This window comes from Podarcis raffonei, chromosome 9 (genome assembly GCF_027172205.1).
Source record: "Podarcis raffonei isolate rPodRaf1 chromosome 9, rPodRaf1.pri, whole genome shotgun sequence".
In the NCBI taxonomy this organism is placed as follows: Eukaryota; Metazoa; Chordata; class Lepidosauria; order Squamata; family Lacertidae; genus Podarcis; species Podarcis raffonei.
The window spans coordinates 24,675,191-24,690,760 of record NC_070610.1 but is presented as its reverse complement, the minus strand read 5'-3'; the positions used below and the strand labels follow the sequence as shown (position 1 = coordinate 24,690,760).

The following is a 15,570-nucleotide window of genomic DNA, read 5'->3' as shown; positions in this document are numbered from 1 at the left end:
ATAAATCAAATCAATAACAATAGAAGAATTTTTTTTAAAAATGCAATTAAATGTAAATGCTACTCAGCAGTTGGGAGCGGCTATATATAGAGCTGAGAAATGCCAAGTTTCTCCTAAGCAAAAATATGCTGAGATTTAAGGTTCATAATTTTTTTCCAAGTGGGATTGCAAAAGACTTATTACCATTCCAATTACCAAAGGTTTCTAGGCAAAGTGGCTATAATTCCCAACTCCTAACATGAGGTAAATGATGAGGAATCAGCTTATGTGCCGATTCGCAACCTAACAGATGTTACATGGGAGAGAATTTCCCGAAATGTTTGAGAAATCAGGTGAAATAATATGGAACCAGGATGAGTTTGTGATGCCTTGGTCTGAACCGTAAAGGATATGGAGTAGTTTCTCTAACAGAATCAAAGCCTATGAAATCATGTATCCTAACAGCAACCTCAGTTTCTCTGAGTGCTGGTCCTTATGTGGGCAACGTGGCCCACCTTATGTGGGCAAGTAACAAAAACAACCTTTAGTGGGGGAAAACCCCTCAGGATGGAATTCCTCCACCCCTGCCGAATCAGCCGGATGAGTACTGAGTAGCCTCAGATACCTGCTAAGGGTAAAAATTGGGAAATTGGGTGGTAGGAGGGGAAATGGAATGCAACGTCTGGAATCCTGATCAGAAGCACTCCTTGCAGAGGCCTTCCCCTTTCAGCCCATGGAGGGGGAATTTTGTGGTATCTGATAGCCCCTGGGATGCCCTCCCAGGCAGGGCCAGCCCAGCCATTAGACAGCGTGAAGCCACAGCCTCAGGTGGCAGAAACCCATAAGGAGGCACCCACACACCCTGCTGCCTCCGCCATCAGCGCTGATTTCTGGAGAAGTTTTGCTGGCAATCAGTGGTGGCACAGCGGCACTTTCCAGTGAATGCTCCCAGGAGCCACCAGATTGCACCTAAGTCGTCTACTTTTCATTCTCAAAAATTTATGCTCCTCCTTCTGAACCCCATTAAGCAGCAAAAGAAATGTTTAGATTAGTTTTGCAACTTCAGGGAATTGAAGTGATACGGGGATACAGTCCAACACAAATGTTAAGCATGTTCAAGCCCACTGGGCTAAGTGCATTTGATGGAGCTGCATTCATTGATAAGGTTTGAGCCTATACAGTGGCTCCTACAGTGGTACCTCGGGTTAAGTACTTAATTCGTTCCGGAGGTCCGTTCTTAACCTGAAATTGTTCTGAACCTGAAGCACCAATTTAGTTAATGGGGCCTCCTGCTGCCGCCGCGCCACCGGAACACGATTTCTGTTCTCATCCTGAAGCAAAGTTCTTAACCTGAAGCACTATTTCTGGGTTAGCGGAGTCTGTAACCTGAAGTGTATGTAACCTGAAGCATATGTAACCAGAGGTACCACTGTATATTTAGGAGTTTAGCAAAACAACCATCTTCTTCCCAACTCACCAAGCAGTGTTAATTTGTTCTCAAGCTTCTGCATCGACTCAAGGAGCAGATCGTCCCGGCACTCTATGTTGTGTTCCGCGGCATAATATCCTTTTAACCATTCATTGTATTCCTCATCAGTCAACACCTGCAGAATCAGCAAAGAGCCAACATCACCGTACTGATCAACGTCATGTAAATAAAGCCATTTTAAAATAATAAAGAATTCACAGCATTCATCTCTCTAAAGCAAATTAGATATCCAGATATATTTTTTAAGAGTCCCTTTGACCATTTGCAAGCGGTCTTTGGCCAACACAATGTGTGACAGAAGGCGAGGTGTGAAAATTATACCAATAGGTGGGGGGGGGGGGGAGAGAGAAGAGATAAGGGCTAGAGCAAGAAGACAGCATCATTTGGCACAAGGTGGGAAGCGAAAACTTGCCATCCACTTGCAGAAGTATGATGCACCAAATAATAATAATAATAATAAAATTTTATTTATATCCCACCCTCCCCAGCCAAAGCCGGGCTCAGAGTGGCTAACAACAGTAAAAGTAACACAGTTTACATAAAATCACAATCAATTAATTGAAATACATTCTAAAATCAATTCAGAATCAAATTAATGGCAACCATTGGGCTAGAGTTCTATGAGGAGTACCAAAGTAGGGGGTCAGACTGTGCCTTGGCCAAAGGCCTGGCGGAACAGCTCTGTCTTGCAGGCCCTGCGGAAAGATGTCAAGTCCCGCAGGGCCCTAGTCTCTTGTGACAGAGCGTTCTACCAGATCGGGGCCGCAGCCGAAAAAGCCCTGGCTCTAGTTGAGGCCAGCCTAACCTCCCTGTGGCCCCAGACCTCCAAGATGTTTTTGTTTGAAGACCGTAAGGTCCTCCGTGGGACATACCAGGAGAGGGAGTCCTGTAGGTATGAGGGTCCTAGGCTGTATAGGGCTTTAAAGGTTAAAACCAGCACCTTAAACCTGATCCTGTACTCTACCGGGAGCCAGTGCAGCTGGTATAGAGCCGGGTGAATGTGATCCCGCAGCGAGGACCCTGTAAGGAGTCTCGCCACGGCATTCTGCACCCGCTGGAGTTTCTGGGTCAGTCTCAAGGGCAGCCCCACGTACAGCGAGTTACAATAATCAAGTCTGGAGGTGACACCAGAGCCAACTCTCCTTCCTTCCTTCCTTCCTTCCTTCCTTCCTTCCTTCCTTCCTTCCGCCTTGTCACTCTGAGCTCCTAGACTGGCCAGCTGGCAGTCAATGCACCCATCCCTGCTTTTTTATGTGTTTTCTGAACTGCACTCAACAAAGACGGTGGCCTTTGCTGCTGTCTCCCTCGCAGCCCATGTACTGGCTGAATTATTTCAGGCTGGATATAAATCGAGCGTATGCCCAGCAATGATACATGCACACCAAATCTACAGTATTTTGGAGGTGGCCCCGCGTCACTTACATAACTACCAAGCTGAGTATTTGAGAGAATGGGGGGTGCTGCAAGAATTAGAACATTGCTTCATTTAAATGGAATAACAGAGTGTGTTACAATGGGGCTGGCTACAGAACTATACGACTGAGACAGGCATCTTCCACTATTACAACAAACCCCCCAAATCAGTCAAGTTCCCTATTTTTTTGTTTCTCGAAGTGAGTTTTTTTCTGGCACAGCACTGCTTGACAAATGCAATTTATGTCAAACCAAGGTTTTGAGAGCAAAATCCTGGGGAACGTTCAAGCTATGTAACCGCCTATCCTCCACTGCCATCTATTGAAAGTAAAATAACAGGCTTAAAATAACAACAAATCCCTCCTAAAAACTCCCAATATTGATACTAAAAAATAGCTAAAGAAAGTCCTGACACGTGCATGCAGTTTACTCGTTCATTTAAATGTTGGGCGTGGCTTCATTTAACCATCCCTTTGTAGAAAAAGAACTTGCCCTTCCTTTGAAATCAGTTTGTGATGGGAAACCATGTGGCCAGACCATATCCGTATGCTTTCAACTGTGGTTTGGACACAGATCAGGGGGAGAGATGTTTGAAAATTCTAAATATTCCATATATAATCTGCTGACCAGTGCTTTGACTACGTCCTAAACCAAGAAAAAGGTGCCCCCACCCAACTGGACGAGCCTAAACTCCAGATCTGCTGGCTGGGAGTTAGGAAGAAACAGAGGTGCTTCTCCATCAGCAGAGAAAAATTTCACTGGCAAAGGACCACAGCAATTGTGGAGCCTTCCACTACACCCCCAGATAGCTCTGAAGGTATAGATGGCAGGTCTCTGGAAGCAGCAACTGATCCTCCACCCAGTTTAGGAATGCACTGTAAAATCGCACCCTATTCTTTCAAGAATAGAAAAAGCAGAAGAATCACAGAATTGTAGAGTTGGGAGGGATTGCGAGTATCATCTAGCCCAATTCCCTGCAATGCAGGAATCTCAACACAATGGCCCCCCATCCAATCTGAAACCCCACCAGACCCTGCTTAGCTTTGCAAACGTGCTCGCGGTTTTATTGCTGGCACCGAGGTTTTGCCAATTCTGTACCGTTAACCATTAAGAGAAATATCACCTTCATAGCTACACAGAGAGTGCGCAGTCCTTGCGCAGCATAATCATCCAAATGCATCTGAGTTCTCTCCTTAATTCTTTGCATCTGCGCGTCAATCTTTTTAATACCTGAGATTTGAGATAATGAAAAGCAGGAAACGTTAAATGCTAAGCATTGGGGTCATCTATGTAAAAGGATCAAATTCCTGAGGGTGGGCAGCGGTGGGGAGCTATGTAAAATATTCTGAGTGGGATCCTGAGATATAATAGGGGAATAAATTTTGACAGGTGCTACTTGTGCAGTCTATGGAGTCCAGTGCCCTGGGGCCCAGTTATGCTAAAATGTACCAAAATATTGTTTGCATTTTTGTGGTGACCAACAGTAAATAAACTTGACTGATTGGCCCTTGTGTTTCAGAGACTTAATAAGACTTATGTTTATTTGGTTCTATGTTTTCTATTTGGTTTCTCATATTGTTCAATGTTCTGTATAGACTATATAGAGAGTTTATATTGATATTGCATTGTTGTACTTGGTCATCGCGTTGCCTTGGATATTACTGGACCTTGCATTGGGCAGGTCTTTTGCCTGGCAGTGGAGATACCTTGATCATGAATGTGGTTTTCCTACAGCAAGGCAGCAGCTCATGTAAAATGTAGCGGCACGACTATTCCCTAGGGTACAATATCTCCATCAGAATACACCATGGCTAGAGGCCCAAGTGACCTCAGTTGTTAAGAATGCCTTTTACCACCCTTAGTTTGTAAGACTATTAAGGGCATTCCTGGATTCAGATAGCCTGACCACTGTTGTCCATGCACTGACAGCCTCTAGATGGGATTGACACAACACTCCATTGGTTATTTCTCAGATTACGTACATTGCTGGCCAGACTCTTGAGGTTTATGAAACGTCTGAATTGGAGGTTAAAGGCTTCTGTGTTTGCCAGTGTTTTTTAGAAAGCTGACTAGAGCATCCCCCATACCTGTTTTGGATTTTATATCCCGCCTTTCACTCCCCTTCAGGAGTCTCAAAGCGGCTAACATTCTCCTTTCCCTTCCTCCCCCACAACAAACACTCTGTGAGGTGAGTGGGGCTGAGAGACTTCAGAGAAGTGTGACTAGCCCAAGGTCACCCAGCAGCTGCATGTGGAGGAGCAGAGACGCAAACCCGGTTCCCCAGATTACGAGACTACCGCTCTTAACCACTACACCACACTGGCTCTCAGAAATACCTGTTGGGTCTTTCTCCAGCAAATCCATCATGACAGAGTCTGCTCCTTTGGTGTACACGACGATGTGGTTCAAAATGGGGTGCCTCACCACAATGGACATCCGTTTGCGGACGGAATCGAAAGGCAAGATGTGCAGCAGCTGAAACGTCAACAGTCCCAAAGGTTCCAAGTGTACCGTCACCAACTCGGGACTCCTGGACTGCAAACGGCATTGGTAAGCCCTGGCAGCGTAAACCAAGGCCGCTTCGTCAGGGCTTTCTGCTTCATAGAACAGATCGCCTTTAGGAGATGACCCAGCCCCGGTTCCGGGTGCCAATTCTTTTGATCTACTCGAGGTCTCCGTTTGGTCGTGCCCTGAAAGGATGGAGCTGGTTGGGCTTCCGGACGAAGAGCTTTGATTCGAAAGAGATGACGGAAACTTCACACGGAAAATGGACAGCTTCTGTGAACGCAAGCTTTCAGACTCTGATTCGGCTATACCTGAGCTTCGAGCAGAGGTGGGGCTTATTTTTCGGGCAGATAACTTATGGAAAATTTGCTTCAGGTCCATAAAGTGTGAAGTGGGAACTCGGTTTTTTGGAATCCATCGCCTCTGTAAAAACAGGAATAATAATAATAATAATAATAATAATAATAATAATAATAATAATAATAATAATATAATCAGCAGCCACAAAGGATACAATCCAAAGGCCTGTACACAAAACAGACAAGCAAAGCCTCTGTATTACACCCAACGCCTTTTAACGTGTTGAAACCAGATCCTAAGCTCCCGTAGAAAAGAAATAAAAATTTAAGACTCCTATATGTTAAAGTATTGTTCTAAGAAAGATATGCCAATATGCTTAGAATAAAAATGTAAAGTATATCTATGAATGGGAAAAGAAAAGAGCTAAAAGTAGTACAAATAACGATACATTTGAAGGTGACTCAGAAACTACAACTAATCCAGAATGCGACTGCCAGACTGGTGACTGGGAGTGGCTGCCCGGACCATATAACCCTGGTCCTAAATGATCTTTGTTGGCTCCCAGTACATTTCCGGGCACAATTCAAATTGTTGGTGTACACCTTTGAAGTCCTAAACAGTTTTGGCCCTGCATACTTGAAGGAGCGTCTCCACCCCCATCATTTAGCCCAGACACTGAAGTCTAGCTCCCAGGGCCTTCTGGGGTTTCCCACATTGCAAGAAGTGAGGTTACAGGGAGCCAGGCACAGGGCCTTCTTGGTAGTGGCACCTGCCCTGTGGAACACCCTTCCGTCAGATGTCAAAGAAATAAACAACTACCTGCCTTTTAGACGACATCTGAAGGGTGCCCTGTAGAGGGAAGTTTTTAATGTTTGGTGTCTTACTGTGTGTTAATTTGCATTACATATTCTGTGTCCAGGGCAGCTACCTACCAGCTCCATCTGGAACACAGGCTGAGACCCTACCTGCCCGCAGACTGTCTCGCCAGAGTGGTGCACGCTCTGGTTATCTCCCGCTTGGACTACTGCAATGCACTCTACGTGGGGCTACCTTTGCAGATGACCCGGAAACTACAACTAATCCAGAATGTGGCAGCAAGACTGGTGACTGAGAGTGGCCGCCCAGGGAGAGGGCCTTCTCAGTAGTGGCGCCCGCCCTGTGGAACGCCCTCTCATCAGATGTCAAGGAAATAAACCCCTATCTGACTTTTGGAAGACACCTGAAAGCAGCCCTGTTTAGGGAAGTTTTTAATGTTTGATCTTTTATTGTGTTTTTAATATTTGTTGGGAGCTGCCCAGAGTGGCTGGGGAAACTCAGCCAGATGGGTGGGGTATAAATAATAAATAATAATAATAATTACTACACACACATATATATAAGCACCAGCAGCATCTCTAGTTTCTCCCCTGCCTTACCTTTCGCTGTGGTTGATCAGGCGTTGAAACAACGACAGTGTTGCAAATCGACAGAGCGATGAAGAATTCAGCGATGTACACCATCTCTGGCGTTAGCCCTACCGTCTCAGATATTGTATAGGATTTGAAAGTGATTCTCCTCAACTTCCTTTCAAGGAGTTCATCTGGCACAACATCAGTCTCCTTGTTGGTCAAGCAAAAACAAGGACAGTAAGGTTCTCGTCGAAATTACCTATCTTCCCCTTCCCCAAAGGTGGAATGAGCCCACGCTCCTGGAAGACTCAGCTTTTCAGAAATTTTATTCATTTATAACTCAAGTGCGCAGGCCAGTTCTCCAGCATCTCACAACCGTACAACAACAAAAATGCAAATCCGTACATTGCTACAACAGCAATCAAGTACTAAATTGTTTCAAAACATGACAAGGCAATCCGACAAATAACTAAATTTCATCAAATGACATTTTAAAGTCATCAGAAAACCAATGATCAATCATTAAAACATAGCAAGGAGTGATAAATATAATGAACATTCCAATGTAACTGCATGCCAATGGAGACAGAGGCTGAAAGGCTCAAAGTTCTTCCTGCAAAAAAATCATCCCTTGCTGCAGATGGATTGCTTAAAAGCGTCTTGTGAAGCAGCCACTGCCAGGTTACTTTGGGATTGTGAGAACTGCATAGATATGTAAAGGACTCCTGGACGGTTAAGTCCAGTCAAAGGCAACTATGCGGTTGCGGTGCTCATCTTGCTTTCAGGCCAAGGGAGCCGGCGTTTGATCACAGACAGCTTTCCGGGTCATGTGACCAGCAGGACTAAACCGCTTCTGGCGCAATGGGACACCGCGGCAGAAACCAGAGCACACGGAAACGCCATTTACCTTCCCACCACAGCGGTATTTATTTATCTACTTGCACTAGTGTGCTTTCGAACTCCTCGGCTGGCAGGAGCTGGGACAGAGCAACAGGAGCTCACCCCATCATAGGGATTCAAACCGCCAGCCTTCTGATTGGCAAGCCTCAGAGCAGGGGTAGGCAACCTAAGGCCTGTGGGCCGGATGCGGCCCAATCGCCTTTTAAATCTGGCCCGCGGATGGTCCGGGAATCAGCATGTTTTTACATGAATAAAATGTTTCTTTTTATTTAAAATGCATCTCTGGGTTATTTGTGGGGCCTGCCTGGTGTTTTTACATGAGGAGAATGTGTGCTTTTATTTCAAATCATCTCTGGGTTATTTGTGGGGCATAGGAATTCGTTCATTCCCCCCCCCCCATATAGTCCGGCCCACCACATTGACTGGCCCGCGGTTGGCAAAGGTTGCTGACCCCTTTCCCAGAGGTTCCGTGGTTTAGACCACAGCACCACCCGTGTCCCTGCATAGATATGTATGAATAGGTCAGCCAGAAGCCCACACACAAGTCCCGCATAGGCTCAAGGAACACACTTACAATTGGGCTGCTGAAGGCCATTTGTGTCGTTCGCGATATACTAGTTCTCAAGGCGGAGGTGGAGCTAAACAAGCGGCTCAAAGACTTTGTACTCTGGAAATAACCCGATTTGCAGGTGGAAAACCTTGACGGACGCTTCAAAGAGGAATATGAAGTGCGTATTCCTTCTTCATCTTCTTCATCATCATAATCTAGGTATGATTCTAGCCTCTTAGCTAGACAGACAGAGAGAAAGAGATCACCCGCATGATTCTTTAAAGTAAAATAATGAATCTATGACTGGTCCCATATTCTCAACCCAAGGAATTCAATGTTTTTATTAGTTATACCCCCACCTTTCCTGCATCACGGAGCCTGAGGTGGTACGAAATAAACAAATACAGCCATTATGAGCAGCAGCTATGTGCCGCACGCCACCTGCCACTGGTCTTTGTATTATGACCTTCGAGATACTCAACTGGACCTCCATTTTAGCAGTCCCAAGTCAACAGCGAAAGCAAAAGCAAGGAATTCCTTGTCCTTGTGGACTTCCTCCCATGAATTGTACAGTTCTACCTTGGTTTTCCAACAGCTTATTTCTTGAACATTTTGGCTCCCGAACACCGCAAACCCAAAAGTGAGTGTTCTGGTTTTCGAACGTTTTTTGGAAGCCCAATGCGGCTTCGGGTTGAGTGCAGGAAGCTTCTGCAGCCAATTGGAAGCCGTGCCTTGGTTTTTGAACGTTTCTGGAAGTCGAACAGACTTCTGGAATGGATTCCGTTCAAGAACCAAGGTACGACTGTATTTGGCATTTGACATGGGGGGGTGGGGGGGAGTCAAAACTCAGATCTACAATCAAGGATCCTCTTCTATTTACCAAGTTACAGGATTACGAAGATCTGCAAAACAACAAAAACAGTGACTTCCCACCTCTATTTTTTTTCTTTAGCAGTCGAAAATATTCTGATGTGATCATAATATTCAGGGGTTGGGTTTTTTAGCAGGAACTCAAGGGAATGGAGTTTCCTTCCCTTTTAGAAATTAAATAATTGTTTTGTTGTTGTTGTGGGATGGGGGGCTGGAACGGATATACACCCAACGCCAGAGCCAAAACAACAACAACAATTTTATTATTTAACCCCACCCATCTGACAGAGTTGCCTCAACCACTCTGGGCAGCTTCCAACATATATAAAAACACAAAATCCATTTATATCTGTAATCCGTACAGTTGTGGCCATTTCTAATCCACATCAATGTATGCTTGAGTTTATTAATCACATATTACATTTATAATGATAATAATAATATTTTTTATTTATACCCCGCCCTTCCTAGTTCAGAAAACTGGGCTCAGGGCGGCTAACAACAAATTAAAAACAATTGATGCAACAAAAAAAACAGCATAAAATACCGTATGAAATGTGAATAACAATAAATTCAGAATTCAAAAATCAATTTAGGGGGGGAAATCCATCCAATAAACATTAGATGATCACCAGGGCTAGCTGGCTAAATTAGTCCTATTTAGGCCAGCGAGTAGACCAGGGAAGAATTAGCTGTGGGATCCCAGAGCAGGTAATCTTCATAAAAAGGGGAGGGGGAGGGAAGGAAGGGGAATAAAAGATCAGGCTAAATTCAAGCTGAAAGCCAGGTGGAATAGCTCTGTCTTACAGGCCCTGCGGAAGGAAGTTAAATCCTGCAGGGCCCTGGTCTCATGGGACAGAGCATTTCACCAGGTCGGAGCCATCACTGAGAAGGCCCTGGCCCTGGTGGAGGATAATCTGGCTTCCTTAGGGCCCGGGACCTCTAAACTATGATTATTCATGGACCTTAAGGTCCTCTGTGGGGAATACCAGGAGAGGCGGTCCCATAAATATGAGGGCCCTAAGCCACGAAGGGCTTAGCCACTGCCCAGGGTGGGGTGGGAAGGCACTGTAGATGGGTCTGCAATAAACAAACAAACAAACTTTATAGTGAGTTCCCCCACCTTTTTCTCCAGAAAAAAGCACTGATAATATTTATATGATACGTGCTTGAATCTTCAACAATGCCATCTTTTGCTGCATGCATTTCCTAGCAGTATTACTGAAACTTGTACACAAAGCTTTCCAGAGTTAAATTTCCGGCGTTTGCTTGTTTGATTTCAAACAATTTCCTAATGTGCCACTGGAGGGCATCGCCGTCTTCCTAAATGAACGGCCTCAGATACACCGGCCAGTTTACATGGGGACTGCAAAGTGAGTCATCCTCTGTTGTCATGGATTTGGTTTGTGATTTCATGCAGATTTAGGCCTTGTTGCTTGAAAGGGCAAACTTCTTCAATGATCACTGCAGAGCTAGACTGATTTATAAAGTACATCTAGTACACGAACGAGCACAGCTTAATTTACCCAATACAAGCCTTACTGATAAATATGTATATATATGATTGAATGGATGAAAACCTGCAGTATGCATGTTTACAGTTTCGTTTCTATGGTTCCATCCTTATCAAGGTTTTATGAATTTCCTTAGCATGCACAGGGCCCCACGGCAAAGCAGTGTGAGCCTGCATGGGATAAAAAGGCATACGCCACATTTTTAAGAATTTTGTGTTTACAGGCCCAACATGCCTGTCGCTTTCTAGCGCATCCTTTTATACAGACTACAAGTAATGAACACAGAACATGAAAAAGTGGACTAAAAAGACGACTACTAAAGAGATGCCACGGGGGCTATAATAAGATGCTTGTCACTGGCTCCCAATACGTTTCTGAGCACAATTCAAAGTGTTGGCGCTGACCATTAAAGCCCTAAATGGCCTCGGCCCAGTATACCTGAAGGAGCACCCCCACCCCCATCGTTCAGCCCGAATACCACTGAGGTCCAGCTCCTGGTACAAAAGCAGCTTTCTCCCGCAGCCTTACCGTTCTCTTCATGACCATATTCCATCCCCGCAATGCTGCATCTTCGGAAAACCATTTTGTTCTCAGTGAGTGTTCCGGTCTTATCAGAGAAAACGTACTCAATCTGCCCAAGGTCTTCGGCAATATTCAGCGATCCACACCGAATCCCGGTGTCCGTCGGTTCATGGTACAAATCAATATCATTCCGGATAAAATAGATTTGCCCCAATTTGACAAATTCAATGGAGACATAAAGAGAAATCGGGATCAAAACCTGTCAAGGCAAGAAGCGGATTTAGTATGGCTTGCTCACGAGGTCAGATCCTGCCCTCAAGTGCACCAGAAAACGTCTGGAGTCGGCTAGTGGAAGGGTGTATCTTGCTAAAAATCTTTTTTTTTTTAATAAAATTTTTTATTGGTTTTTCAACATATAAGACAATACAAACAACAAACACTAACAAACAAACATATAAACATGTATAATTTCATAAATTTTTTCATATACCCAATTTCAGCGACTTCCCCATGCCTCTCTTTTCTGCATCCCTGTTTTAAACTTTTTTCAGCAACCCCTGGTCTAAATTACTTATAAATTCCTTTCTATAACCCTTTTCTTTCCTCTTTTCCAATCATATCGCTGCAAATCTGCTATTCTTTACCCATGACATTTTAACACTCAATAATTTTACAAGAATTTTTAAGATAAAGTTTAAATTTCTTCCAATCTTCCTCCACCGTCTCTTTCCCTTGGTCCCGGATTCTGCTCGTCATCTCTGCTAGTCCCATATATTCAATCACCTTCGTCTGCCACTCTTCCAACGTGGGTAGTTCTTGTGTCTTCCAATACTTTGCTAGTAAAACTCTTGCTGCTGTTGTAGCATACATAAAAAACGTCCTATCTTTCTTTGACACCAATTGGCCTACTATGCCCAGGAGGAAAGCCTCTGGTTTTTTGTAAAAGGTACACTTAAGCACCTTCTTAATTTCATTATATATCGTTTCCCAGAAGGCCTTAATCCTTGGGCACGTCCACCAAAGGTGATAGAAAGTACCTTCAGTTTCTTTACATTTCCAGCATTTGTTATTGGGCAAATGATAAATTTTTGCAAGCTTGACTGGGGTCATGTACCACCTATAAATCATTTTCATAATATTCTCTCTTAAGGCATTGTATCTTGCTAAAAATCAACAGAACAGACAGTATGGCGTTATCAAAAATAAGTCACCTTAGACCAACCACATCTGCTGTTTCGATAGTTACTTGTTTGGCAGACCGTGAGAATGCTGTGGGCATAGTGTATCTTGATTTCAGCAAATTATTTGAGAAAGCCTGTCATGGGATTGCCAAGATTAATGTTAGGTTAACTCACAGCTGGTTGAACAACTGCACCCAACTACTGCTTGTTAATAGCACTACATTAACTTGGATAAAGGTCCCAAGTGAAGTGCCACAGGGTTCTATAAGTGACTTGGAAAAGGATGTAATATAATAATAATAATAAATTTTATTTATACCCCGCCCTCCCCAGCCAAGACCGGGCTCAGGGCGGCTAACACCAGGTATAAAAACAATTGATCGAAATACAACTTAAAAACAAGATTAAAATGCAACATTAAAATGCAGCCTCATTGCAGTAGAAACTCAAATCAAAAACTTTTTGGGGGATGAAAACGTCAAGTCTTCACCAAGGCCAACTATCCAGACTGGTCCTACGTGGGCCAGAAAAAAGCCAGGGAAGTCCCCAAATAGGAGTTCCATCACAGAAGGAGACAGGAAAGAGGGGGAGGGGATCAAGTTGATTCCAAGCCAAAGGCCAGGCAGAACAACTCTGTCTTACAGGCCCTGCGGAAAGAAATCAGATCCTGCAGATGTTTATCAGATCCTGTAGCCAGATGTTTATCAAATATGCAGCTGATACAAAGCTGGGACAACTAGAATGGCAGTAGACAGAACCAGGATTAAAATACAAACTCAGACTGTTACCCAGCTATGATGTAAGTGTCTCCCCACTAATGCATGGGTTACGTTCACAGGTCGTGCATGTAGACGTGAAATCACATACAGTGGGGAACACTGTCTAAAAAGCCTGTAAACATCATCAAAACCTCTGGGAACCCTTGAAAAACACTATTAAAAATGAGCCTGAAAGGTTGGTGCAAATGCTCCTGGATTGGTAGTTGGTTTTTCTGCTCTTTTCAGGCCGTTTTTGCACTTTTTTGCAGTTAAAGTAGATTGATTTAATTATTTCCCGGCACTGCACATATATGCGCGGGAGTCGAACGCACGTAAGCGAGGAGACCTCTGTATATGCAAAGTCCTGAATTTAGCTACAAAAGAACAACGAAAACAAGTAGAGAATGGATAAAAGATCTAGGCCAGGGATTACCATTGTGGTGTCATCCAGATGTTGTCAACTATGAAACTTATAGGTGATACAGACATCATTCCTGCCCATTGGCCATGCTGCCCATGGCCAACAGCAGCTGTAGTCCACAACATCCCAAGGGCAGCCCATTGGCTAATCCTGGTCTAAGCATCTCAGCTGATCCTAAGTTGACCATGAGCCACCCGTATAACGTGAGTGCTGAAAAAACAATAATCCAATTTTTGGCTGCTTTTCCAGAAGCACAGGGCCCAGATCATAAGAGGTAGTGGGTCCATTCTATTTATAATTATTATTATTTCTGTACTTCTCAGTTGCATCCAGAGTACTGTCTCTAGGTTCAGTGCGCCACATTTTAAGAAGGGTGCGGAGAAACAAGGGGGTTTCCAGAGGGTTGGATGGCCATATGTCAGGGAAGTTGCACCTTGCATTACAGATCCTGCACTGAGCAGAGAGGGGCTGGACTAGACAAGCGCCAATGTCCCTTCCACGGTTCTACAATTCTTTAAAAAAAGCTCTGGAACACACCTACTTTGGCTTTCTAGTATAGTAGTATTAAAGAATGCAGCACCAACCAAACCACAAACTTACCTGCAATAAAATTATCATTGTCCAGAACATAAAAAATGCTCCCATTGCTGGAGCAATTTGCTTCCCGCTACTATAGAGAGGTGGGTCTGGATGGGCACCTAGCCAAAACCCGTGACCTGTTTAAAAAGAAGATAAAGAATCCATTAACAAAATCAAAACTATGAATGGCACTGCGTTCCAAGGCAGTGACCAGAGTAGTACAGGCTTCCCCAACCTGGTGCCTCCTCCAGATGTTTTGGACAACTCTAATCAGGTCCTGCTGATCTGGAGGGCACCAGGTTGGAGAACACAGACAACAAAGTTATCAATCAGCTTCTAAACTGTCCTGGCTTTATATTTTAAAAATCATCTAAAAAATAAGCTGATGAAGGTTGCAATCCTATACATAAAAGTAAAGGTAAAGGTACCCCTGACCGTTAGGTCCAGTCGTGGACAACTCTGGGATTGTGCGCTTATCTTGCTCTATAGGCCGAGGGAGCCGGCGTTTGTCCACAGACAGCTTCTGGGTCATGTGGCCAGAATGACTAAGCCGCTTCTGGCAAACCAGAGCAGCGCTCAGAAACGCAGTTTACCTTCCCGCCGGAGCAGTACCTGTTTATCTACTTGCACTTTGACGTGTTTTCGAACTTTTAGTTGGGCAGGAGCAGGGACCGAGCAACAGGAGCTCACCCCGTCACGGGGATTCGAACTGCCAACCTTCTAATCGGCAAGTCCTAGGCTCTGTGGTTTAGACCACAGCGCCACCCGCGTCCCCCAATCCTATACATGCTCCCTTGTTAAAAAAAACCTCACTAGATTCAGCATGACTTTTTTTCTGAGCAAAAATGCCTCAGAGCACACAGTACTATTAACTTGCTATACTTTCAGAAACCTATAACACATTCAGATGCTGTACATTTAAAGCAAACACCCCCCCAAAAAAGAATCATGGGAATTGTAGTTTACCCCTTCACATAGCTATGGTTCCTGGCACCCTTAATGAACTACAGTTCCCAGGGTTCTTTGGGGCAGAGCCATGCGCTTTAAATATACAATACGGGTGAAAAATCATGCAAGGCTTGTGTTATTCACTTTATTTATACACCAGCAGAACAATGAAATAAGTATTCGAGATTTCAAAGCAGCTGCAGCTATATTTATATCATCTGATGCCTGATCATTGTAACCGGTGATAGCAGGA

The 15,570-nt window shown here is 44.2% G+C and overlaps 1 protein-coding gene across 12 annotated transcripts in view; it reads right to left on the bottom strand.

Annotated features, from left to right (window-relative positions):
• Positions 1-15,570, bottom strand: part of ATP10D (ATPase phospholipid transporting 10D (putative)) — a 58,242-nt gene that overhangs the window by 16,800 nt on the left and 25,872 nt on the right. For all 12 annotated transcript variants that reach the window (XR_008332256.1, XM_053403562.1, XM_053403564.1 and 9 more), the window contains 7 exons: positions 14,391-14,506; positions 11,437-11,689; positions 8,549-8,763; positions 7,102-7,284; positions 5,218-5,809; positions 4,005-4,111; positions 1,457-1,583 (listed from right to left, as the gene is read on the bottom strand). Coding sequence is in view for 11 of the 12 variants with exons in the window: in XM_053403562.1 (XP_053259537.1) it covers positions 1,457-1,583; positions 4,005-4,111; positions 5,218-5,809; positions 7,102-7,284; positions 8,549-8,763; positions 11,437-11,689; positions 14,391-14,506 (1,593 nt within the window). In the remaining variant the exon portion in view is untranslated. The remainder of the gene's footprint in view (positions 1-1,456; positions 1,584-4,004; positions 4,112-5,217; positions 5,810-7,101; positions 7,285-8,548; positions 8,764-11,436; positions 11,690-14,390; positions 14,507-15,570) is intronic.